This window comes from Adiantum capillus-veneris, chromosome 23 (assembly GCF_014529385.1).
Source record: "Adiantum capillus-veneris isolate H3 chromosome 23, ASM1452938v2, whole genome shotgun sequence".
In the NCBI taxonomy this organism is placed as follows: domain Eukaryota; kingdom Viridiplantae; phylum Streptophyta; class Polypodiopsida; order Polypodiales; family Pteridaceae; genus Adiantum; species Adiantum capillus-veneris.
The window spans coordinates 134,684,610-134,710,137 of record NC_140953.1 but is presented as its reverse complement, the minus strand read 5'-3'; the positions used below and the strand labels follow the sequence as shown (position 1 = coordinate 134,710,137).

The following is a 25,528-nucleotide window of genomic DNA, read 5'->3' as shown; positions in this document are numbered from 1 at the left end:
CAAATGAACAATGGACCTGAAGAGTAATGTAGAATTGGCGAACCAAAGAAAGTTTGTTTGGGTGTCCTTTGAGCGACTCAAGCATGTCATGTCTTTGACATGCACAACATTGGGGATCAACACCAATAATTTGAAAGACTACTGCAAGAATTTACACATGCCATTGTTTGCGTATGGGATGAAACAAACATTACCCACTACGTGCTTTGTCTTGTAGTTTTAATCCAAGAATTGTGCATTATTCAAATAGGTCAACAATTTGCGCATGGGATGAAAGAAACATTACCCACTACATGGTTTGTCTTGTAGTTCTAATCCAAGAATTGTGTAGTACTCAAATAGGTCAACAATTTGCGCATGAGTTTTAATTCAAGCATTGTACATTATTCAAGCATTTTTCTTGTAGTTTTAATTTAAGAATTGTGCATTACTCAAATGAATTAACAATTTTTCAATGTGTGAAATGCATATTGTTTGCTCATGGTGCCTATTACATGCATGAATATGGCTCTCTTGATATTTGGAGCATTGGAGAAGCGTCTCTATCTAGAAAGGGGTAAATATCTCAAGAACAACCAACATGGTAGTGGCAAAATGTAATCTGAATATCTTTGCGAGATGTTTAATTTGTTTTAGGTACACATTTGGTTAAATTTTCTCATGTGAGTGACACTCAAACTTAGCAAAAAAAAATTGAACGGTTTCTCACAATACAAACTCTAGGAAATGGCGGTGTCATAAGGACTTTTCATGTTGCATTGCAAAGTACATGAATTTGTGTAAGAAGAGTTTGGGGAAGGTTTAGAGCCATTGCGTAGAAAGGTGATTAAGTCCTTGGTTCTTATTGTGGGCAGGGCCCCTAAATCGGAGGTAGTTAGGGGTCTTGTGTGTGAGGTGTCCTTAGCTTAAGGGCACTTTCAAAATCTCTATGTAGGATCCTTCTCTAAACATTCTTCTCATTACAATAAAGATGTAACCATGGCTTGAACCAAGCCAATGGCCCATATTATATCTTCTAGGGCATCCCCTAGTAGAGCAGCAAGGAGAACAACAAGCACAAAGAGATGAAGAAGAGAAGCAACAAATACGATTCAAGTGCAACAAACATTGGTTCTTGCCCCCACTGAGAAAACATCAACCATTGTAGGCACACAAACAGCCACAAACACAACGCAACAAAGCAAATGATCTAAAGTGATCAGCAAAGGGTGGATGAAGACAACCCCCATGTGGCCTTTCTCACTAGGGCACATCAAGGTTGAAGCACCAAACCCCTCTACAACTGAAAGTGACCCACCTCCGTCCTCACCAAAGATTAGTGATGATTGAGTGCCATGGGAGAATGATGAAATTCCTCCCATTTTCTACACTACAAGTGGGATAATACTTCTTGAACTTTAAAGCCAACTCCTAGTGCAATAGGAAGAGGATGATGACAAAGACACTTGGGAACTCATGTCATAGATATCTTGTGCACGCTTCTAACACTACTCCCTACAAGCTTCTAAGGCCCCCACATAACATAGTCATGTGATTGCATAAGAACTCCTTGATGTGTTGGATCTTTTCATTGCCAAATCCCATCAAAATTGGTGAACAAGGTTAATAATAGTACATTACCATAAAGATATTGAACCCTATAGAACATGCTTGGCACTATTATAAGCAAACTCCAAGATTAGAATGTAGTGCTCCCAATTGTATTGTTTCTAGGTTTAGGCTACCACTCACTCAATATTAAACAATTGAAGAATGAATATAGTGAGTATAGACACAAGAAAGATATTGAAGCCAAAGACACTAATAAAAATCCTTTTTTATTTAGATGGAGCATTTACACGGTAGGCTTTTATTCAAAGGGAATCTTCTGGACAAGAATTCTCTTTTGCTTCTTGGACTAAGGCACCTTTGTAAACATAAGAGTGTAGGCAATCTCTTGTGGGTTCGTGCTATCCAAGCCTTGGCCTATGTGGCCCATCATACGACCATGGAACCCACATGAGAAGGTAGACACGGCTAAATTTTTCTTCACAAGCACAACCATGTGTGCAAATGGTGCAATTATGGTAAGGCTTAGTAGATTGAACATAATTTGAGTGCAAGAACAATATAAGGGCCATCAGAAGTAAACACTCTATTGGCACCCATTTGCCAAGGTAGCAGAGAAAACGGATGATGTACTTCACAATGTATTTATAGAAGTACACTAATGTGTCAAAGAAGGGGTCCTGCTCGAGGATGAATGTGGTTGTTAGGTCACAACATGTGGTGAAGAGTTTGTAGAGGTCTAATTTGTTTGCATGGTTGGTCGTGGTAGGGAAGTTAAGGAAGGATTCATTTTCTAAGATCGTACTCATTGTTACAAGTGGAGACAGAGTTGTAGGGCTAGAAGTGTAGAGAGAGAGCTCCGGTGATGAAGGGTGCATAAAATGGGACAAACTATAAGAATGAGGCCCTAATAGACCCTTTTTATAGCCCCCCTCCCTCCCCTCCAAAAAAATATGAATTTTTTAAAAAATTTAATAGCAACATTAAACTCAATTGCAATGGACGCGCCATTTAAAACACTTCCAATCTACCACATTACAATTTTAAATCAAAGATTATCACCATGCACTAGTATATACCAAAAGATTGAGTTGAACTGTGCTTGAGTTGCAATTTCCAAAGGACATTTAATTGCAATTTCTAGAGTACATTAATTTGGTTAATTTGAATTGGGGGCTCATTACAAAAGCGGCAATTGCCATGCTTAAGCTGAGTAGTGGCAAAAGATTAACTCTCCTGGCATAACATGAATCTATTATCACCATTTTGTATTCTTTCTATATGTCTGTCTATAAAGACCAAACATTGAGAATCAATTAATTTGTTTGTATATAGAAACTCCAACAAAAAAATATTATTTAGCAAAGTAAACCTTGTGATGATTCAACTTGAAACTCGTATCCTATACACCACCCACTCCCACTATGAGGAGGTGCTAATGAAGATTAATAAGAGTCCAATGTTTGCTAACCTACACAGTATCTCAAACACTATTAGGCACGGGCAACATCAAGTCAAATGGTACCACCTCCTTGGTAACTTGAAGAGGAGTCATTTTCCCCCTCTTGCACATCCAACTCTCGTAAGAAAATTGCACGTACAACATGGTGCAATTTTTTAAGTACCTAATGCAAAAATTAGAGGAGGCAACCACACATTCCCCAATTGGTCCCTAGCACACCATCTAAGATTATGAAATTTGTATCCTTGTAAACGAACATCATTGGCATTCTGGCAAGGGGAAAGACCTTAAAACCATGCACAAAGAGATGCATTGATAGCCACCAACTAAGGCTGACAAATCTAAGCAGCTTTGCCATAAGGCTAGATTGAACATCGCTTTCTATAATTAGCAACCATTCATTCGGTTGTGGCCACTCATTTCATTGAATAGATGGTAGCTAGAGGTATCCTTAGGAGTGACATAGGAGTGGGAATAGAAAAAGACATGCCTCTCCACAAGTAGTTTGGAGGACATATGGGAGAGCATATTCTTTGCAGTGTCAGCTTGGAGAGCCATGAAGGTACCTGTAATGCTATGGAGCAATTGATCTTTGACCAAATTAGATGGAAACTCATATGCACAAACAAAATGAATGAGGTAGAATTATTCACTTTTCAAGCATTCAATGAAAGAAAAAACAACAAAGAGCGCTTACAATGCGTGGGAAAGTCTAGCTAGTTATTCGTTGGGTGTAGGTAAATATCAAAGGTGGAGTAAACATGTTGCATAATCACCACCATACCATCCTTTGTACACTTGAGACCTTTAAGTTATCCTTTCCAATGCTGCTTCAATACAGCATGATTGCACACCCAATGAGGTCCCATAATTCTTTGTTGCATGAACACTCAATCTTCTTTCTTGAAGAAACCTTTGATCCATTCATAGTCATCATTCTTGGTGTTGTGCAAGAGCATCTGATCTATGTTGTTTTTGGCTCTCCTATGGCTAGCAAGGGTAGACTTGGCTACAGAGGAAAAGGAAGAGGTGGAGGGAGAGATTTATATGGAAGCTATGGAGATATGAGGGAAGGTGGAAGAGGTGCTTAAGTGTGAGCTTGATCTATGAAGAATGTAGATGAAATCTATGGAGAACTCAAGATAGGTGTGAGAGCTTAACCTTTGAGCTTGAGATCAAGAGAGTGTAGAGTGAGAGTTTAGATTAATGCTATGAAAAGTTGCATGTGCTGCAAGTTTACAGAGAGGGTGTATATAGTGGTTATGGAAAGGTTCATATGCTACAGGTTTTAGAGAGAGAGAGAGGGTGTAGATGGTAGCTATAGAGAGCTTCATATGCCACAAGGTTGTGGACGAGAGAGGGTGCAAATGGTAGCTATGGATAGCTTCAATTGTTGTAGGCTTTAGTGAGAGAGAGGGTGTAGATTGTGGTGTTATAGAGAAAATGAGGGTCTAGGTGGAAACTATGGAGAGCTTCAATGGATGCAGGTTCTAATGAGAGTGTGGGGAAGAGGAAATGGGGAAGAAGATGGAGAAGAGATGGGGTTAGTTTCAACATTAAGAGGTTCTAAGGAGAGAAAATGCCATTTTGATATTAGAATATGGTTTTTTTTTTTGGGGGGTTTGTGGGGGGGGGGGGGACAAATGTTTTGAAAAATTTGAAAATTTTGATATTTTTAGGGTTTTTTGAATGGATGAGTCTAGTTTTGGTGTCCAGTAAGTGAGTATTCATAATTTGCCCCCCCCCCCCCCCCCCCCCCCCCCCCCCTCTCTTCTCTAGGGAGAAAGACATACTAAGGCGTAAACTAAACTCTTCCCTCCCTTTCCTTAGGTCCTAAATGGTACCACCACTCTCCTCCTATTGGGCAACCTCAAGCCTTCCTAAATCCAAAGGGCCAGATATTTCCTAATGGTAAAGACTAGATAACGCTCATAGATACACAAACACAACTTCAATACACTCAAGAGGTAATGTTATCAATTATGAGGCTTTTTTTAATGTGTTTTTTATTATTTTTGAATGTTGTTATAATTATGTATTTCAGAAGCCATGGCCATTCTCTATAAAACCAAAGTGATTTGAAAAAACGAAAAGTGATTCTCAAAAAACAAGTGTGATTTTTATCATTGTCCTAAAGAGGACAATTCAAACTTTGCTTGAAACCTCATTGAGAAGATTCTAGAGAAGAAGCACACTGGCACTTCTTCTACGAGATGACTCTTTGTATGATTTTGATCATACAAGGTCTAACTATCGGCTTCATCAAAGAAGGCCACTATGTTGGCATGATGAAAAAGCCACCTTGTTGGCAAGGTGTTCTACAATGATAGTATTTAGCTTTGTTGAAAGCTATAAGTAATACTAAAGATCTTTTTGGCTTTCTAAAAGAAGCCTCAGAAATGTGTTGGGTTAGGCATATTTTCAATGTTTTCTTTCAGTGATGATTGAGACTTACCTTAAATGTTATTTTGATTTTAAAGTATTGAATGAATAGTTTTATTTCACCTTTCATTTCACTTCCTCGCATGGCTGGACTTCTCTTGCGTTCTATTCTTTTAGCATGATAAAGTGAAGCTTCACCTTACATAATTCTAGTAAGTTCCCCACACTCGCGTGCACACACACAATATAAATAAATAAATATATAATATATGTTAATGAGTTTTTCTATTATATATGTAAGTTTATTTATTTATTTATCTATTTATACACACACAAATATATATATATATATATATCAATGAGCAAACCATGGTAAATAGAACAAAAATCGGTGCAATGATGTCAAAAATTAGTTCAAACATCCTACAAATTTCAAAAAAATTGCTAGTATTTTTTGTTTTCTTCTTTTCGAGGACACTCAATCACTTAATAAAAAAGACATTCTCGAACACTACTTCACCTTATATAATTCTAGTTAAACTCGAACTTAATGATTTTATCACTTTCTTATTGTTTAGAAAGCCATCATGACCCTTTCACTTTTTTTTTTTTGAGTGCGTGTGGGGTGAAAAAAGGGGGGGAAGGGGGAAAGGGGAGGGGGGGGTGTGTCCATTCCAACCCTCAATAATGTGCTCTCTCTCTCTCTCTCTCTCTCTCTTTAGTTCATGTGGTTGTCTTTTTATTTCATGTTTGTATCAGACATTGATGATTGCCTCTATAGAAAGAAAGCTACGACTGATGATCTCTCGACTTTGATTCTTTTTGCAGATGGTATGATTACAGCTTGGAAGAAATAGCTTTGAGATAGACATCTTGAATTCAAAGGTACATGAGAACTTCAACATGAAGATTTTGGGTGAAGCAAACCTTTTTTTTTCTGCATCCAAATTATGCAAGAACATTCTTTACCTATCAAAGAAAGAGTATTTGCAAAGTGCTCAAGGTTTTCAATATGGAGGGGAGAGCCAATTTCTCCTCATTGCCTCTATGTGTGAAACTTAACTACGAGAATTGTCCAATCCAATGAGGAAAGGGATGAAATGGCGAAGATTTACTTCATGTTTGGGTATCGGTTCTTTCATGTACGCCATGATTGAGAGTCGTGGAAGCACTAAATTTGATGTGGAAGTCACTTTCAAATTTAATGTGAATCCTGGCAAGAGACCTTGGAAAACAATGAAAGGTGTTAGCATGATAAGGCACTCTAGACCCCGCACTGGATGCTAAACTTTAAATTTTTGGTATGATTTTGTTACTCTTGTTCCTCTTTGAGGTGAGTCTTTGGTTCCCATTTTTGAAGATAGGCCCATTCTTTGGGCATCTCTATGAAGGAAGGAAGGAAGGAGTTGAAGACAATCACAACACAGCCTAGACTTACAGGTGGAACTTCGGTAAGGCTCTTTTTGCTTGACTTGAACCTTTGCAACTGATAGCTATCCCTTTGATGAAGAACATAAAGTGTGGCACATGTTGGAGATCATGGTTTCTTCCTGGTAAACACAGCTTACTCCGCAACAGCAAGCCTTGAGAAATTCTCATTATTAACTATGATTTTTAACTGTAATCTTCAAAATCGTCGAGGCCTACCATTGCTACTCTCTAAAACAAAGGAAATAAAATATAGAGCAAGAAAACCGAAGCCAGTTAAGATAGATAGAGAGTAATCACATGAGCAAGGTTGCATTGTACTACCAGCCAGAAAAGTTTCTTGTATAGGCAGTGCCACCGCTTTTGCTTGTTCACTAGCCACTCCATTCATCTGTGATTCATCTTTTGATACTTTTCCCATTCTTCCCTTCTTCCTCAGAGTGGTTTGAAAACTTTTTTTTCCCCCCAAAAATATGGAGAGCTAGTACTCGCATATAAGCATAATGCCTTTAAATGCTAAGAGACGTTTGTGACAATGCGAGTCATCCCTCCCAAACATGGGGCTAGAAAGGCCTGCCCATGTGATTTGAACCAAACTTTCTAGTCTATAATTTTCAGCATACACGGATTAAAAAATCATACAACCACAAATAAAATGTTGCTTGGGATGAATACTAAGACAGCACTTGCAATTGAGAGGTGGCTTGCTCTGTTAAAGAATCAGGATCAGCAGGCCCAATCAGCTCGTCTAGCCGTTCTGAAACCAAAAACAAAGGCAAATCATCAGGAAATATGTGTTCCAAAGAAGCCCCTTTGAAGCACGGGGGGGGGGGGGGAGAGAGAGAGATTACCTTGAAGGTGAAAGATGGCTTGTGTGATTTCCTTCAAGAACGAGTTCCACTCAGTTGTCTGAATCCCAGATCTTGAAGGTGGATTTGAGGACACTTTCTGAATATCCTTCTCAAAATCACCTTTTCCTTGAGACTCTACCACTGTAGCCCGACTCTTGTTGTACACCAGAGGCACACGCTCCGTCTGCGACTTGAGCTGGTTTGGCCTTTTCGAACCTTGTTTTGCGCCCCCTGTCGGTCGATGATTTCCGTTGTCCACATTCTGTCTAAACCTCTGTGTCTTTGTCATGTCTAGTTGTCTCAAAACTGTTGCACCTTCGGGCTGACAACGAGAAACACCCTTCCTTTCGAAATCGTTCCATGGAAAATTCTCTCCGGAAGTCTCCCTCTCTCGTGAAGAAGCATTGGGCTGATTCGTCTGGAAGGGCAACCTATTCTCTTTGGCATTTGCATCATCATGGTCCCATGCTGCAAATTCCGGTGAAGTCGAGCAAGATAACAGGCCTTGCTTCTTTCCAGCATTTAGTTGAGACTTCTCTGGGCTTGTTGATGGCCTTTTTGTGGGCTGCACCACAGACTTCATGTCAACAGCACGTAACCCAGGGATGCCCTTCCTGAAATCGGTTTGCTTTTTGGTACATTCGGAGGCTAGTGAGGGGGGTTTGCAATGTACAGCTCTAGCCTGATGATTGAAAGGGACTGCCGAGGGTGCAGACTGCGGGCGTATTGACCTCTTCTTTGTGTAGTTCTTATACACATCATCCATAGGCTTGGTGCTTTCCCAGACACCGGCCTCCTTTGGCTTCTTCACAGAGCTTTTGTAGCATGCTCTTCTGGACCTAGTAGAGGGTGAGGACATCCAGAAAGGAGCTTGTACTCGTGAAAATGAAGTCAAGTGTTGGCCCTCTTCAAGCACACCCATCAAGCTATTGTCAACATTGTCACGGAGATCGACAAACCTTAAGATTGCCCACTCCTCCATTACGTCGAGAAGTAGCTTTCCACTCACCCGTGTAAGCTGATTTCCTTTTAAATTCAGGGCTGTTTACAGAAACGAACCTCACTGGATGAGAAGGGAGGGCGGCCAACACATGGTCTTTGCACACATGAAAGCATAATGGTTTACCTTCAACTGGGGTGCCAATCCTCAAAACGCCACAAATTGTCTGTACCGTTATGTCTGACAGTTGGTTCAAAGAAACGTCAAGAGCAACAAGACCTTTGGGTCTCCTTGTTAGTGCATTCACCCCTTTCGAACTTCTTAAGCTTGCCTGCCAATCTGCCTGGGTCTTCCTGCAAACATGCGCCTTTAACATAGTCGTCTTACAATCAGTACAGCGAAGACCATCACAACCGATCAAATCAATTAAAAAAGCTTACAGGTCGAAGAGTGAGTTAAACCTTGAGTATATTGCTTAAAAGAGGAGCTACTGCATCAGTAAGTGCACAGGCTGAAAGATTGAGAATCTCCAGTTGTGCACATTCTTGAAGACACCTGCCCTGCCAGAACGACAAGAAGTGTTACCCACACTCAATTGACGCAAGAATATTTTACACATAAGGAGCAAATTCAGCGCTCCCCACGCATGTCTATCCCACAAAACATGTGTAGAACAGAACTTGTGGCTAGAAATAAAATATTTGCTTGCAACGGACTTCCTCCTTGGAGAAAATAATTTCTGAGATTTATCTGAATGCAAGCTGATAGCCCCCTGATTCCACAACCTAGCAGTCACCAGGATGTAAGTCTTTAACAGAAAAAAATCGTTCCCCTATCCTGGCATCCTTGTTGGTCCTTACGTGTCTTGAAAGGCCTGCCAGCTTAGCTCAGCTTTTGCCAGACTTGGCTTCTCTATGCAGCAAAGTCCTCACCAAGTGTTATTTAACCTACTTAAATTTGAAGAATCTGACCAATCAGGGAAAGCTAGGGAAGGGAAGACCTTGCTCTCCCTTAACTTCATTTCACATCACTCTTTTCTGATCAAATATCCCACTTTGCCGAAGACAGCACCTACCTTATTTCATGCAGTTAAGGAACGAGATGTAGAGAGGGGACCCCGCAAAACATGGTAGTTATATTGACATGTCCTCTAGAGAGTGACCACAAAAAATACTACATAGGCAACGGGCATGCATGTGAAAAAATCCATAGTTCCCCTGCTACGCACTGCTACGCAGTGTCATTGCACGACTTTATAATAAGCAGCATGTTCCTATCAACCTGAATGACATAAACAGACTCCTTCATGCATTGACAAAAGGAAGAAACTATCAAAAGCTGGATAAATTTACGTAGCACAGACGTAAAGCCCATGCACAAAATTCTCGAGAGAAATGCCAGCAGAAGTTCAGAATATAGGTAACACTAACCAAAATCTGTAAGCTATGATCGCCAAACTCACTATTTGCAAATGACAAGCGCTTCAAGGTTGTTGACTGACCTGCAGTTTGAAATGCCATAGTTGTAAAAAGCCAACAGACTATGTGCTTCTCATTGTTTGGTACAATCTTATTGAGATGAATGTGAAAATGTGCATCAAGACCTCTCCTCAAAAAGCCAATAGATATTTTTGAACATAAACTAACCAGCAAATTAGGCTCAATTTTAGGCTATAGCAGCTTAGAGTAAAAGCTATATATATTCCTCCATAAATCCAGAAAAAGCCCAGATTCCCCTATGAAGAAAGTTATAGACTTATAGAAATCATCCACAAGACAGTACTTACTTCAAAAGACAGTATAGCCATCAGCTCTGGCATGCATAGGTAAACCTATCTTGTCTTTGAAAGGTCTTTGAAAGGTCAAGTTTATAATAAGAGCTTACATGCATGTTTCAAAGGGACAAAGAGGAAAAGCAAGTTTCCACCTAGGGATTCGTATATTCGTATACAGATCTATATGTTTGTCTGTCTATCTGTCTGTCTGTCTATCTATCTATCTGTCTATCTGTCTATCTATCTATCTATCGATCTATCTATCTATCTATCGATAGATAGATAGATAGAGTCATGAGGTATCAAGATCAGAGATGCCTTGGCTTATACCTACTTGAGCTACACCGACATAGAGATAGTCTGTTGAGGAGACATGGAGCACGATAGTCGCAGAGACAGATCACAGACTTCTTTGGATCGAGGGAGCCAAGAGACCAACCACCAGCACAGGGTTGTACCCGCATTCGTACAAGAGGCACCCTCATTGACAGGGCGACTGAGCTCGGGAGATCGAGACGACCACGACCGAGACACAGGAGCACACTCCATCCACGAAGACTCCAACAGAGGATCAGAGGCATTCTAGCACGACACCTAGATTGTCATTGAGGGCCTATTCTACATTTTCACATTTCACATTTCACACTCATTTTCAGTTTTCATTTTTACTTTCAGTACTTTTTGTACTTGTACTTCAGACGTTGTATTAGATTCACCACTTTGTATCTGATGGTCTCATAGGTCATTTTGGCCTTTTGAAGACGTTAATATATCATTTCATTTCATTTCATTTCTCATTGTTGACGTGTCAAGCCACTGAAGACCCAACGGGTTAGGGCTCTCCGAGCCTGGCCCTAGCCGACTTGCAGATCCCGGCCGAGGGGCCTAAACCCTAAGAGTAGCTGCAAAAGAAGTAGAAGCAGCAGAAGAAGTTTTACCAACTTACAAACTCTTGCCGAGTGGCCTAATTTTCAAAAGAGAAGTTCCCACCTTATGGGACCCCGTCCAATGGGGGCCCAAGTTCCTAGAGCCTTAAAACATTAAAATAAAGAAGACACACACACAAATAAAGACCTGCGATCAGCTAATGATGTGGCATGGATGTACTGCAGATTCCGCAAATCGCGCTGGCAATGTCACGTGGCAGCAATACGGATTTCCACATTTTGTGCTGCACAAGCTGACGTGGCATGTGTATGGAATTCCCTGAATCAGCGCTAACTTGCTTTTGGGGGATCGGATGCTTTTAGGAATAGAAGCTTTTCACTGTAAGCTGCTTTTAGAGGCCAAGGGCCTTGAAAATTCAAGTACAAATTGTAGACCTCTACTCTGGCATTCTAGCAAGAGCAGAAGCAGAGGAAGAGTGCCCAGACTTGTACTATGTTGAAGCAATATAAAGAAACACCGAAAGGGGCGCCACGGTTTGGGGCCACTACTCTCTGGGGGTGGAACTCCGCCACTCCGCGCCTCATCTGTCGTGCTCTCTTTCTCTCACTTCAATTTTTTTGAAGTGCTTAAAGTTGTTCAATCAGTTCTTTTCCGTTGGCACGTGGTGCCATCTCATTACACTCTCACACACACACACACTTATATATGAATATATATGAATTATTTAATTTGAAATCCACTATTTTGATTTGTATGTAGGCTCCCACTTCTGACATCTTTCACCCTTTGTAATCTGCCTCACATCCTATAAATCTGATCCTGTGAAGAAAACTGACAGTCTAGGAAAGGGCCTCCGTCACCATAGACCACGCTGCAAACTCTCACCTCACGATGTCATGAGGGACAGTTTGCCACCCGCAAAAGCATAACCACTGACGTCTCTCTATCTCCAATGCTCCATGGATAACTACACGGCGCACCCTGCTATCGTCTACATCATGGCTGGAGCAACCAAAGTATCAAATCACCAGAGCTCTGATACCACTATCACAAACGGGAGCACATGGCAATGTAAAATATACTCGGATAAATAGAATTTATCACTTAATACTGAAGCTAGAGGATATAGAGAGAAATAGAGAGAGTGAGAGAGATACAGAGTGAGAAGATTTACACAGTACTAGGGGCAAGAAGATGGGCTGGTCCCCCCCCATAATAGTATCTTTATTACTGAGGAGAAGTCTATACAAGCACTTGAACCGAACGTATTACCACGTTCGTTCTAGAATAAGACTTGATGGTTCTCGGAAGCCTCAACTTCCATCCTCAAGGCAAAGCCCTATTCCTAGGAACTTCCGTTCCTTATTCTAAATCCTCGAGAATCTAAGTTCTCGCCTTTGAATCTCACCTTCCAGACTCGGGGCATGGCATCCCTGCAACCCTTTTCCGACTCTATTCCCAGAGTCCTCTTTCTGCAGAACAACTCTTCTTTCTCGGACACGAAGTCCTTCCTTGGGAATCTCAAGTTCTTGATCCCAACTCGAGAATCTATCACTCTCAGATTCGTGAATCTACTTCCCAATCTCGGGTACAAAACCCTTGGGCTGATCTGGCTCTAGTTCCTCAAAGCGCTTTTCTCCTTCAGAGGCTCGTGCCTTCCTCTGTTCCTACTCCCTCACAAAGAGGAAGTACACCTGCAAACAAGTACTCATAGATCATAACAGGAAAAAGTTACCGTCAAGGTCTCCACGCTCAGATCCGACTCGGTTCTCGAAAAAACAACTTCCCCCCCAGAGATCTTTGCACAAAGAATCCTCTCTTCCAATCATACTCACAAAAGAGGTGGCTCTCGGGTTCCTTCTCGTAAATCAGCCCCGTCTACGACGTTTATGGGCTGAAAACAGAGAAAAACAGCAGCTTGTCACGAAGGAAACTTGCTCCGTAGGCACTTCTTTGCCATAAAACTCGCGCACTGGGTCTTGGCGACATCGGGAACACTCGGGGCAGCCATGGGCGTCACCGGCGGCATTGTCTTTGGGGCTGAAAATCTGCAGCAGCCTCATCTTCCTTCTAGTGCTGGCTTTTTCTGTAGTCCCATAGAGAGAGAGAGAGAGAGAGAGAGAGAGAGAGAGAGAGAGAGAGAGAGAGAGAGAGAGAGAGAGTCTGCTTTTAGTGGCTCCTGGCAGCCGGCAGCAATAGGGGCAGACTTGCCGGCATGAATAGGGGAGGAGAGGAGCACCAGAGAAAGGAAGAAAGAGATCGTTGTTGCTGAGAGAAAATCATCGTGGGCTGCCAACACTGAGTTTTTTCTTTTTTAACTTATTTTAATTGAGGGCTGCCCACTTATTGAGTGGGCGGCCGGCCCTTTAGAAAAAAAGTCTGAACCTGCCCAAAAGCTCAATAAAACCTTATAAGCTGAAAACAATGCATACTCAGCACTTCCCAAGCGTCCCTAGATGCAACCACATGCACGGATTCAATGCAGACATAGACTTCCTCGCGGGAAAGCATCTGCTTTCCCAAAAGATGCTTTCCCAAAAAGCAACCCGCTTTCTCAAAAAGCATCCGTTTTTCCTCAAAGTTTCCTCTAAACCCATCTTCATTCAAGTGCTTGCTCATCCTTGTGCACACTGCACATTCTAAGTTCGGAATTTCCTCCCGACTATGGGATATTCCCTTTCCAATGCCCCCATCACCTACCCTGTGACGCATCAGGAATACCCTCACCTAGTCCTTTCCTACCGAACTTACGGTACAATCTCCTTCACGATGCTCTATGTCACCCATCCTATGACGCATCATAGAAGTCCGTTCCCGGACGATCGAATACTTCTTCCCAATGCTCCCTGTCAATCATCCGATGTGACACATCAGAAGTACCCATTCCTGGTGGCCTTACAGAAATTCCCGTTCACAATGCTCCCAAAATTACTTTGAATGACGCACTAGAAATATCTGTACTCGGATGTCTCCAGTGAGAAAAACCCTCTCACTTAAAATTCCAACAATTTGTTTAGAATTATTTTTCTGTCAGATTAAGCCAATTTAGCAACATCCCTCTCACTTATAAACAGTTGTCCTCAACTGTAGAGGTGCAACTGAACTGCCAGGGGAGAAATCGAAAAAAATCCAAAACCTGCTCAATGTTGAGTTGAGCTGGTCATGTCTCAAAAGAGAACTTAAAGACTAAATTAAACTCAAAAATTGAATACTTACCTTACCGATTCATGTCCTTGCTCTAGTAGCTCGAGGATATCCTTCACCAATCATCAAACTAACAACCCACATAGGAACTCGTCATTCACGTCTTTCCAACAGATCGGAAGTTTCCTTATCCGAGAATCTATTAACTCAATTCCACCTTCTCAATCTCGAGAAGAATAATCCTCCTAGAAATCAATCTGGGTATTTGTCCTTGTGCGCAATCCTGCACTATTAGTCCTGAGTATATAAAACTCTTGTATCCTCCCACATAGGATATGTCCATCATAGAGCATTAATCTCACGTGAGGATGTCTTCCTTTGGCAAATAGAGTCTGCCACCTCACTGGGGAAAGTTGTTGTCTTGGCCTTCGCTCAATGTAGGCCGACTATTCCCATTCAAAGATTCCTTGTGCACTGCGGCACTTCTTTCCACATTTTCCTACTATGGGTGTTGCCACCAACAATGTTTTCTTGACGCCCATTAGCGTGTCTTCCTTGCAGAGGCCAAAAAACCGATTCACCTTGCAAGCATCGATGATGGCTTGCAAAATCTTATGCAGATGAGATTCTAGCCATAGCATTTTTAGAACATATAATCAAACCTGGTTCACAATAGAGCGAAGCCACTGATGTTCTCCCATATGTTGTTTAGGTTTCTCTTTCCGTCTTGGAGCAGTTGGCCAATCATTACATGCACGAACAAAATAGTTCATGTTCATACTAGCAGTATGCGAGTGGTGCTTGTCCTGCTTATGAAGAAGTGTATGCTATAACCATAACTTGCTACTATAGTGGGGAATCCATGTAGCGTACTTGATGATCATCGACCATCAAAATACCATTCTCAGTAGAGAAACACAAAGCGAGCGAACGCATCTCACATAAAGATTCTTGTGTCGGAATATCAAGGCGTGCAAAAAGGGGCTCAAGAGAGGTATCTCAACTGCCAATCCACTTCCAACAAGGTCTGCATCTTCATGCGTTATCCATGTCACCGAAAGTGTACATAATACTCATGCTGTGTTACAGCTTTTAAAAACTCGGAAGATTTCCTTCCTTTTGTAAGATTCTCAGCGCGAACACGCTCAATCAAATGATTTCTCGACTTGTCGACTTGGTTCCACAGCAAACCCGCTCATTTACTTGTGGAAAAAGCACTACCATATCTTCCCTTATCAGGCAGGGGTGGTTCCTTCATAACGTCCTACCCGCAGTAGCAGGTTGGTAAAAAAAAACTACCGGATATCATATCAATCGATGACCTTCCGGATGGTTGAGCAAACCACTTCATCGCATAATGTCACGATTGTGACTATGTTGCAGTATTACATCTCTTCCTAGTTGCTGATACGCGAAGTGCCATGCCAAGGAGAACCCCTACGCTTGGATGGTCACACCCCTTCACCCAAAAGACGTGTCTCTTCGCCAAAAGCCACACTCCTTCGACACTTGGTCACACCCCTTCGCTCTACGGGTGCGACTCTTCGCCCAATGGTTGCAGCTCTTCGCCGAAAGGATGTGTCTTTACGTCTAAAGTCGTGTCTCTTCACCAAGAGACATGTCTTTTGATTTATGTCTCTTCGTCTCCTATATAAGGAGCCTTTGCATCACACAAATCGATCAATCAATCAAACACAGAGTCTTCTAAGTCTTGTCTCGAGTACAGTTCAAGTTTCTTAAGTCTTAATCATGAGTTTAAGTACTTAATTAAGGATTAGCACCTAGAATCCTCACAGTGGTATCAGAGCAAATTTTTTTCCCGAGCCTTTGGACTTGGCATCTACCTAGCCTCACAGTTGCCGACCCTACCTGCAACCCTCACCTCGTGTGTTGTATGGCCGCAGAGGAAAGATGGTGTACTTCTACTACGCGTATGAGGTAACCAAAGTTTACTTATGTTCTAGTATAATACACACTACATAAGACTAGAGACAGTAGCATGGCTGTGTGTACCCGTACCGGTCATGCTCGTGATGGTGCATGGGTCAATGCGAAAGAGTGTGCCTTTTCAAGTGCCAATGTGTACCTCTCCAATTGAGTACCCCCTGGTGGGCTTGGTGTGCGCACCCTTTGGCGGAATTTCTGCACATACGGGCTGAATTGCACCCTTTCGCTGGAATCCCTTCACATCGCAACATTCCCCAAGCGACACCTCTCCAAGCGGCAGCCCACATCACTCCAAACGGCAGCCCACATCAGAAATATTGAATCGCTGGCTTAAATTCTCCAAGCGGCAGAATTCTTCACGCTGGCCCCTGTAATTTTTACGCTGGCTGGTTTGGCTGGTCTTTCTTTTACGTTCCACATACCCTCAATTTTACTCATTAAGTGGCAGCCCAAATTAACTCATTAAGTGGCAGCCCAAAGTTCACTTGCCTTGAGTGGCCGCCCACTACCCAAATTTTTTAAAACCCCATGTGAAAACCCCCAATTTTTTAAAAAGCCAATGCCAACACACCTTATCAATTTAAAAAAAAAACCCCCAAATTTATTAAACCCAAAGTGGCCGGCCAAACTTGGCTGGCCTACCCCAAAAATTATACACAAGAATTACACCCCATGCGCAACCATTAAAAGAGCCTTACAGTAAAACAAATAAGACCCTTCGTTCGAGCAAAGCCTTCCTTCTCATCAACGGTTCATGCTTGAGTATGGACTCTCACCTCTCATTGTGGAAGCAACGGGTAGCCGCCTTGGAACAAGACATCTCCTCACTTACAGTGAAATTGGAGGCTCTCCGGCGACAATTGCAACAACCTTTTGGTATCAAACAGTTTTCGACGGTTTCTCAGCAAATTAAGTCTCACCCTCAGCATGTTTCTTCAGAGACAACCCAACACAAACTCGCTTTGCTTGAGCAACAACATGCTCAGAAGCAACATTCTTGGCAGCATGACTGCTATAACAAGCCTCAACCTCACAATGATCATCGGCAAAAGCAACAACATGAAGCTTTCAGAAGATCTCCCCTTAAAGAGCATTCAACCTCTTCGAAGTGGGCTCACATAGTGGCACATATTTCCGACCCTAGTCGAGTACTCGGTCGTGAACGGCGCAACGCTGAACAAGTTCCCCCTTGCGAGCCATGCCATGCTACTCCTACTCTGGAAGCCTTAATACCCGCTGATAAAGCTGAAGATTCAAGAGATTTTGGTTCATGTGTGGCATCCCAAACGCACACAACTTCTTTGGTTGTGGTCCAAGCAAAAACAAAAGCCTCGTCACCGCCCTTGCAGAATGAAGTCTTTGTTTCTGATGAGATAACTCATGCTGTGGTGAATGATAATTCTTCAAACTTGAAGATACCAATTCTTACCTTCAATGATACAAAGGATAAAACGGATACAGAATCTTGCAGCACTACTTTAGTCGCTGCAATTGAATATTTGGACACAACTTGTTACACAGATAAACCTTTACAGATGGATATACCTCCAAACACTAATCTGTCTCAATCTACGACATCCCTTCAAAAGGATTTTACTATTCCAGACAAACCAATGGAATACCTTACAGATTTTGTAACAAACTTGGACACTCCAAGTCAAGAATCAACCGCGACAGCACCAAATAACCACTTCAAAACAATTCACAGATCACAATAGATTTGCACTGGCCCGGCGGAGTTCCGTGCCTAGAGATATTGGCCCCAAAGACCGGCGCCCCTTTCGGTATTTCTTTTTGTATTAATCAATCATCAAAGTACAAGAGAGCGGTTAGGGTTTCACTCTCAGACTCTGCGTCCAGATGCTCTGAGAAGTGAGGCCCTCACCACTTATTTAAAGGTTACAAGGGATGCCCAAAAGCAGAGCCCCAAAAGCTTTTAAAATCAAAAGCATCAGTTCTCTCTCTCTCTTAGAGAGTCTTTTCTTTTTTTTTATAAAAAAAAAAGCAAAAGCAAAATTCGCGTCGCTCATCATTTTCCAAAAAATAAATAAATAAATAAATAATCCGCCTCCGCGATTTCCGGAATTTAGGGTTTTTGGCAAAAATTAGGGTTTGCAAGAATTTTAGGGTTTCTGGCAGAAATTAGGGTTTCTGTTGTCCGCCACGTCATCACTTTGTGACATACCCCCCTCTTGAAAGCATTGTAATCGACCGCGACTACGCCTGCAAAACCGACAAAAGCCATAAACCGTCTTAGCAGACACTGACTGTTAGTACCTACGTACTAGGAACGCACATCTAGCACATGTACAAAATCGACAGTCACATCACACGACATCACAGGACATCACCAGACATCACAGGACATCACATGACATTCAACATTCATTCGGATCTTAGACCATGATTTATCGACAATGTAGCTAGCAATCACATCTAGGTCCAATCGGGACCTCATCGATGTCCGATTGACTAACCCCTATTGCAACCATGTCTATTCGAGATCAATCAGACCAAAATGCTGCAGTCATTTTGGCTATCAGTTCCTGCACTCACAAGAAGTCAAGAACAAATCAGTATCATAATCAAGAATTCCATTTCATAAAGTCATCCAGCAGAATACTGTCAGCTCTCAGTATCCCTGAAGCTCAAAGAGACATCAGTGACTTTAGTATCAAAATCGAGGCATCTGTTGACAAAGGAGTGTGACTCCCCTCTTGTGCATCCCACTGCACCAGATCTCCGGCCAAGCTGAATTCTGGGTTCCGTTTGGAGTAGACTATGCTAAACCAAAACATCGAGGTAAAGTTTCACAATCCGAGGAGTATCTGCTAGGTCCTCCTCCTCCATCCAAATCGCATCAAATGCAGGAAAATTCTTGAACTTAACCAAGAACCGCCTTCGGACTTTACCCTTCTTCGTATCATTATGTGCCAAAATCTGTTCAGGAACAAGGATCTCCTCGTTTTCTTCCACTTTGGGTTGCTCATCAGGCTCCCCATCATCAGGCACATCACCCTTAACAGGTTTCAAGAGACTCACATGCAATGCATTATGAATCCTCCAAGTATCTGGCAGTTCCAATTGGAAGGAGACATCATTTATCTTGTCAGTGATCTGGAAAGGTCCGTAGTATCACATACTAAGCTTTGGAAAAAGCCTCTCCTTTCCCTTTTTCTTTCTTAGGCGTGCCTTCTCAAAAGTAAGAGCACCCAATCATCCTCCTTCAGTTTCCAGTCGCGACGATGGCGATCCGCTGCCTTTTTCTGTCGTTCGTGAGACTCCTGCAAAGTCTCGCGAACCTTGGCAAAAGCCGTATCCAAATCTCGCGAATATTCATCCGCTTCAAATTTCTAATCTTTCGTGCTCAGGAAGGATGGAACCTTCGCAGCAGTTTCAACAATCTCTCATGGCGTCTTCCCCGTCGAAGAGAGTATCGTGTTATTGTAGGCAAATTCCACCAAAGGTAAGTTCTTTTCCCATTGAGTCTTCTGATGCGAGATACAAGACTTCAATAAATCTAAAATCACTGAATTGGCAATCTCAGATTGCCCGTCAATCTGCAAGTGGAACGATGACGAGAACTGCAACCGCGTGCCAATGTTCTCCCAAATTGCCTTCCAAAACAAACTCATAAATCCGGGGTCTCTGTCGGAGACAATCGTCTCAGGCGTGCCATGTAATCGGAAAATCATCGTGATCATTCTGTATTCTCGGGAGATCAAAAAAAATGAAATCCATTTCAATACTTTCCCAGGGGCGGGTGGGTATGGGTAAAGGCTGTAACAATCCCTGTGCTTTATGCCTGTCAAACTTGACCTTCTGGCATACCAAGCAACTGCGCACAAACTCTTCCACATCCTTCTTCAGTCTCCGCCAAAAGAAATCTCTCTCTACCCCTTTCATGGTGGTAGCAATGCCGCGGTGACCCGTAAAAGGTGCACAGTGGCAATCAGTCATAACCTTTTCCCTCAACGGCTGTGTAACGCACAACATAGTCTTTTTCATCAAGTAGCCTTCCCGAAGGGTGTATCCAGCTACTGTCTCCCCATCCCATATCCGTGTGAAAATATCTGCAAAACCTGTATCTGTGGCATACTGATCGACCATATCCTCGAAGCTCCTATGATGTATCGCGGAAATAGCCAGAACCAACGGTTTCCGAGACAAAGCATCTGCCACCACATTCTTCTGTCCCTGCACATGGACAATCTGGAAGTGGAACTGTGACAAGATGTTCACCCACCGCATCTGCTTTTCCGAAAGCTGCTTCTGTGACAAGAAGTAGCGCAAACTTTGATGGTTTGTAAAGACAGTAAAATCCGCTCCGAGTAGGTAATGCCGCCACTGAGTAAGAGCATGGATAACCGCCAAAAGCTCTTTCCCATAGATCTGTGCTGTCATCTCCGGCCTAGAGAACAAACGGCTCTCGTAACCTATGACATGGCCTTCTTGCATCAAGACCGCACCCAGACTACGACCACAAGCATAACAATATACTTCAAATGACTTCTGCAAGTCCGGCAAAGTCAAATCTGGTCCCGTAGTCAATTTCTCTTTCAATGTCCGAAAGGCAGTCACCTCTGTGGGTCCCCACGGAAAAGGTACTCCTTTCTGTGTCAAGGTATGCAAAGGGGAAGCAACCTCTGCAAACTTTCGTATGAACCGCCTGTAGTACGAACACAGTCCCAAGAAGCTTCTAACTTCATGGAATTTCCTCAAATCGGGCCAATCACGGATAGTCTCTATCTTGGCCGGGTCCATTCGCACTCTTGCTGCTGACACAATGTGTCCCAAAAAGTGTATCTCTAGTAGGAAAAATTCACTTTTCTTAGCATTAATCACTAACGTGTGATCTCGTAATTGCCTGAAAGACTTGAAGCAGATGATCTCTGTGTTCTGCCTCATTCTTGGAGAAAACAATGATGTCGTCAAAGAAAGTGCCAACAAATAGTCTGTACTCTCGAAAAATCCTGTCCATCATCCGGTTAAATGTCGCAGGAGCATTGGTTAAGCCAAAAGGCATCACCAAAAACTCAAATAACCCAAAAGTCGTCCGAAAAGCTGTCTTGTAGACATCTCCTGGTGCTATCCTGATCTGATGATATCCACTCTTCAAGTCAATCCTGCTAAAGCACGAGGATCCCTATAACCTGTCGAGTATATCATCGATCCTAAGAATCGGAAATCTGTTCTTGATGGTGATTTCGTTGAGAGTGCTATAATCGATACACATTCTCCAAGATCCGTCTTTCTTCAAAACCAACAACACTGGAGAGCAATACGGTGAAGTACTAGGCTGGACAAGACCCTTTTCCAAGAGGTCTTTCACTGAGTTCATAATCTTTTCATTCTGTACTCGGCTCACACGATAAGGTGGCCGATTCGGTGGCGTGCTTCCAGATATCAGATCAATGGTATGATCTTCAGGCCCTCTCAAAAGCAATCGGCATGAGCGTGGAGAAAAAAATCTTGGCGTTCTTTTCTTCAGGTCAAAACATATTCAACTTTTATCCATCGTTCAGTTCTCCCAAAAGAATAAGTAAGAAAACTTAAGTTCATCAAGTACAATCTCTAAGCCCTTCATTTATCAAAGTCGCTTTCTCGGCCCGGTAGTCAACCACGGCGTAGTTCTTGTGGTACCAAGGGATCCCGAGTAGAACGTCACTCACGTGCCCTGAACACCCCTGTCATTGCAAACAAAGTTTGCCAATGCTCGGTGTAATGGCAACATCCCATCCGGGTGCCAGTCGAACTCCCTCCGCCTGTGGCGTCAGTCTGTCGGGCGTAGTTCCAAATCGAGCCGCCAATTCCAAGTGAAAAGAAGTTGGCCTTGGCTCCTTCAAAAGAGCTTCCTGATCCTTCACTTTGCCCCGTAAGCGGCAAAGTTTGTACTTTCATTCATTAGATTTGGTGGAGGTCCCACGCCATGTGGTACCAGTTCTGCTTTTCTATCTGCCTTTTCTGCCACATTCCTCAGCTGCTCTCGAACTCTCAGACCTGTCGTCGTCTTTATCATTCTGTTCTTTCTGTGCCTTATGAGGGCACTTCGCGGAGTTATGTCCATGTTCCCCGCATCCAAAGCACTTTCCCTCTCTCATGAAGCGAGCTCTCTCCTCAGGAGTAAGCTTGGGTCGTGCATCCTTTTTTTTCTCTGGATTGCTCTTTTTCATTCTACTTTCATTCTCAGAAGTCTGTTCCGCTCATTGTGTCATGGCCTCATGTGTGGGGTAGGTCAGACTGCCAGAGTGAATGGCAAAGCCCCGCTTTGCATGACTCATCAACTCCTGAATAGAAGCTGACTTTTGTTCCAAGCAATGATCTCGGATCTCTGTATGTAGACCCAAGATAAGCCGCTCAATCTGTTCTTTGAATGAGATCTTCTTGAATGAAGAGGTGGGTAGAAAAGAGCTCCAGAATCTTTCACAATAAGAATTCACTGTATCGCTCTTGGTCATCCGGAGATGGTTCCAAGCAGCTCGTATATCTCGCTCAAACTCTTGAGTCAACCAAGAAGAAATAAAAAGCTTCTTAAATTTCAGCCGTGTAACTGGCACAGTCTTGCTTAATAGAAGCGTGGACCACCAAGTACGAGCATTCCCCTTAAAGTAAGAGGCAGCTCTCCGAATCTTGGAGTGCTCTGAATAGCGTCCTCCCGCGAAAGCGATGTCAAACTGCTGTATAAAAGACAAAGCCTTCGAAGCATCTGAGTATCCTGAAAAGTATCAAACTTGATCGAGTGGCCACCTTCCTTAAACTCTCGGACTTTCTTGCTTTTATCTTCGAGAAAGTCATACTGGTTGGCTTTGTAAAAATTCTTCTTGTTCGCATAAAACTTTCCGTCATCGGAATCTGAGCTGTCTGTAGACGAGTCCTCAGTAGAACTGTCAGTCTCTGGGCGAGATTTAACCTTCTTTGCCTTTTTCTTGCCCTTTCCAAAGCGTTGCTTCTTGCTTCGCTTTTTACCTTTTCTGTCTTCTTCACTCGAATCCGAGGAGCTAGAAGAACTGTCAGAAGAAGAAGAAGAAGAACTGGGTAGGTCTTCAAACTTGACGCGCTTCTTCAATTTCTTTGCCTTGTCAAATGTCGACCGACGACCTAAATATCCCGGGAAGTCGGTACCTTTGTTCTGCTTTTTGCCGTGCTTTTTGCCTTTCTTTTGCACGTCGAAAAGCTGAGCAATCCGTGCATCAACCACGTTCTCCAGTTCCTTCTCCGTATATTTCTTGGAGGCAGAAGGTTTCTTGAGAGCGGGTTTCGGGAGTGGTGTTGTGGTTCTCTGCCACTCCATCTGTACCTCTTTCAAAAAGGTCTGGTGCATATATTTTACCATCTTCGGGTCCTTGGCAAAATTGAGCATCATCTTTGTTGCATCGCCAATCAATTGACGACGCTCCATCTCTGTTTGCTCCGCCTGAGTAGGCCGAGGCGGGCCATACTCTCTGTCTGAATCTTCGTTGTGATCCCAGCCCGCATCTCCAAATGCAGAGGGAGTCGACTGATCATTGCCTGAAGCCATAGGTGCCGCGGAAAAAAAATTGGGGGATCGGATTTCCCGTAGAAGAGAAATCGGCCGTGCTCTTATACCACTGTAACAAACTTGGACACTCCAAGTCAAGAATCAACCGCGACAGCACCAAATAACCACTTCAAAACAATTCACAGATCACAATAGATGTACACTGGCCCGGCGGAGTTCCGTGCCTAGAGATATTGGCCCCAAAGACCGGCGCCCCTTTCGGTATTTCTTTTTGTATTAATCAATCATCAAAGTACAAGAGAGCGGTTAGGGTTTCACTCTCAGACTCTGCGTCCAGATGCTCTGAGAAGTGAGGCCCTCACCACTAATTTAAAGGTTACAAGGGATGCCCAAAAGCAGAGCCCCAAAAGCTTTTAAAATCAAAAGCATCAGTTCTCTCTCTCTCTTAGAGAGTCGTCGCTCATCATTTTCCAAAAAAATAATAATAATAAAAAAATTAAAATAATCCACCTCCGCGATTTCCGGAATTTAGGGTTTTTGGCAAAAATTAGGGTTTGCAGGAATTTTAGGGTTTCTGGCAGAAATTAGGGTTTCTGCTGTCCGCCACGTCATCACTTTGTGACAGATTTCCAACCAGTGGTCTTTACTCAAAAGAAAACTCAAGTCAGTTTATCAATAATTTCACTCGAAGCAGATACAGATTCAATCTTTTATTGGACAAAGCTCAAAGCTACAAATGACTTTGACAAAAGCACTAATCAAGTTGCAGATATGATCAGTTTTCAGTTTGGTAAAATAGTCATGGTCAACAACAGTGCCATGACATGGGACTTAACAGAAAGAGCTTTGGATGCAGAAGCACTACAACAATACATTTCCTTCTCCCGGAGTTTTCTTCAACTACCCTGGGTTTTATTTAAAGAGGGAGGGAATGTCACGATTGTGACTATGTTGCAGTATTACATCTCTTCCTAGTTGCAGATACGCGAAGTACCATGCCAAGGAGAACCCCTACGCTTGGATGGTCACACCCCTTCGCCCAAAAGACGTGTCTCTTCGCCAAAAGCCACACTCCTTCGACGACTGGTCACACCCCTTCGCTCTACGGGTGCGACTCTTCGCCCAATGGTTGCAGCTCTTCGCCGAAAGGATGTGTCTTTACGTCTAAAGTCATGTCTCTTCACCAAGAGACATGTCTTTTCATTTATGTCTCTTCGTCTCCTATATAAGGAGCCCTTGTATCACACAAATCGATCAATCAATCAAACACAGAGTCTTCTAAGTCTTGTCTTGAGTACAGTTCAAGTTTCTTAAGTCTTAATCATGAGTTTAAGTACTTAATTAAGGATTAGCACCTAGAATCCTCACACATAGAGCAATGTTTTAGGGTTACTTGCCCCTGGAAATAGACGAGATTCCTCACGGGAAATCTCTCTAAACTGTCCTGTACAAGCACCCAAGGCGTTCCCGAGGCTCCCCTGGCGATATCTTGCCATTTAGGTGTGAAACCCTAAACCTGCAGGAAAACACAGTAGACTGTAATTTTCTGTTTCGCATCATTTTGGGCGGAGCGAACATGTCTATGTGTGTCTTAGAGGCTCCCGCATACAATGGGACGGTTCCCTTTCAAATTGGACGAGTTTTCAAGCAAGAAAACTCTCCATTTTCGCATTCGTTCACGATA

General features: G+C 42.8%; 1 protein-coding gene across 3 annotated transcripts in view; it reads right to left on the bottom strand.

The window, feature by feature from the left end:
- Window positions 1–7,096: 7,096 nt before the first annotated feature.
- Window positions 7,097–25,528, bottom strand: part of LOC147428625 (uncharacterized) — a 30,564-nt gene continuing 12,132 nt past the window's right edge. For 2 of the 3 annotated variants that reach the window (XM_086497335.1, XM_086497336.1), the window contains 4 exons: window positions 9,073–9,166; window positions 8,798–8,978; window positions 7,672–8,712; window positions 7,097–7,577 (listed from right to left, as the gene is read on the bottom strand). In XM_086497335.1, coding sequence (XP_086353461.1) covers window positions 7,495–7,577; window positions 7,672–8,712; window positions 8,798–8,978; window positions 9,073–9,166 — 1,399 coding nt within the window. In that variant the 3' untranslated portion in view covers window positions 7,097–7,494. Of the gene's footprint in view, window positions 7,578–7,671; window positions 8,713–8,797; window positions 8,979–9,072; window positions 9,172–10,041; window positions 10,113–25,528 lie in introns of all 3 variants that reach the window. The other variant, XM_086497334.1, reaches the window with a different exon arrangement.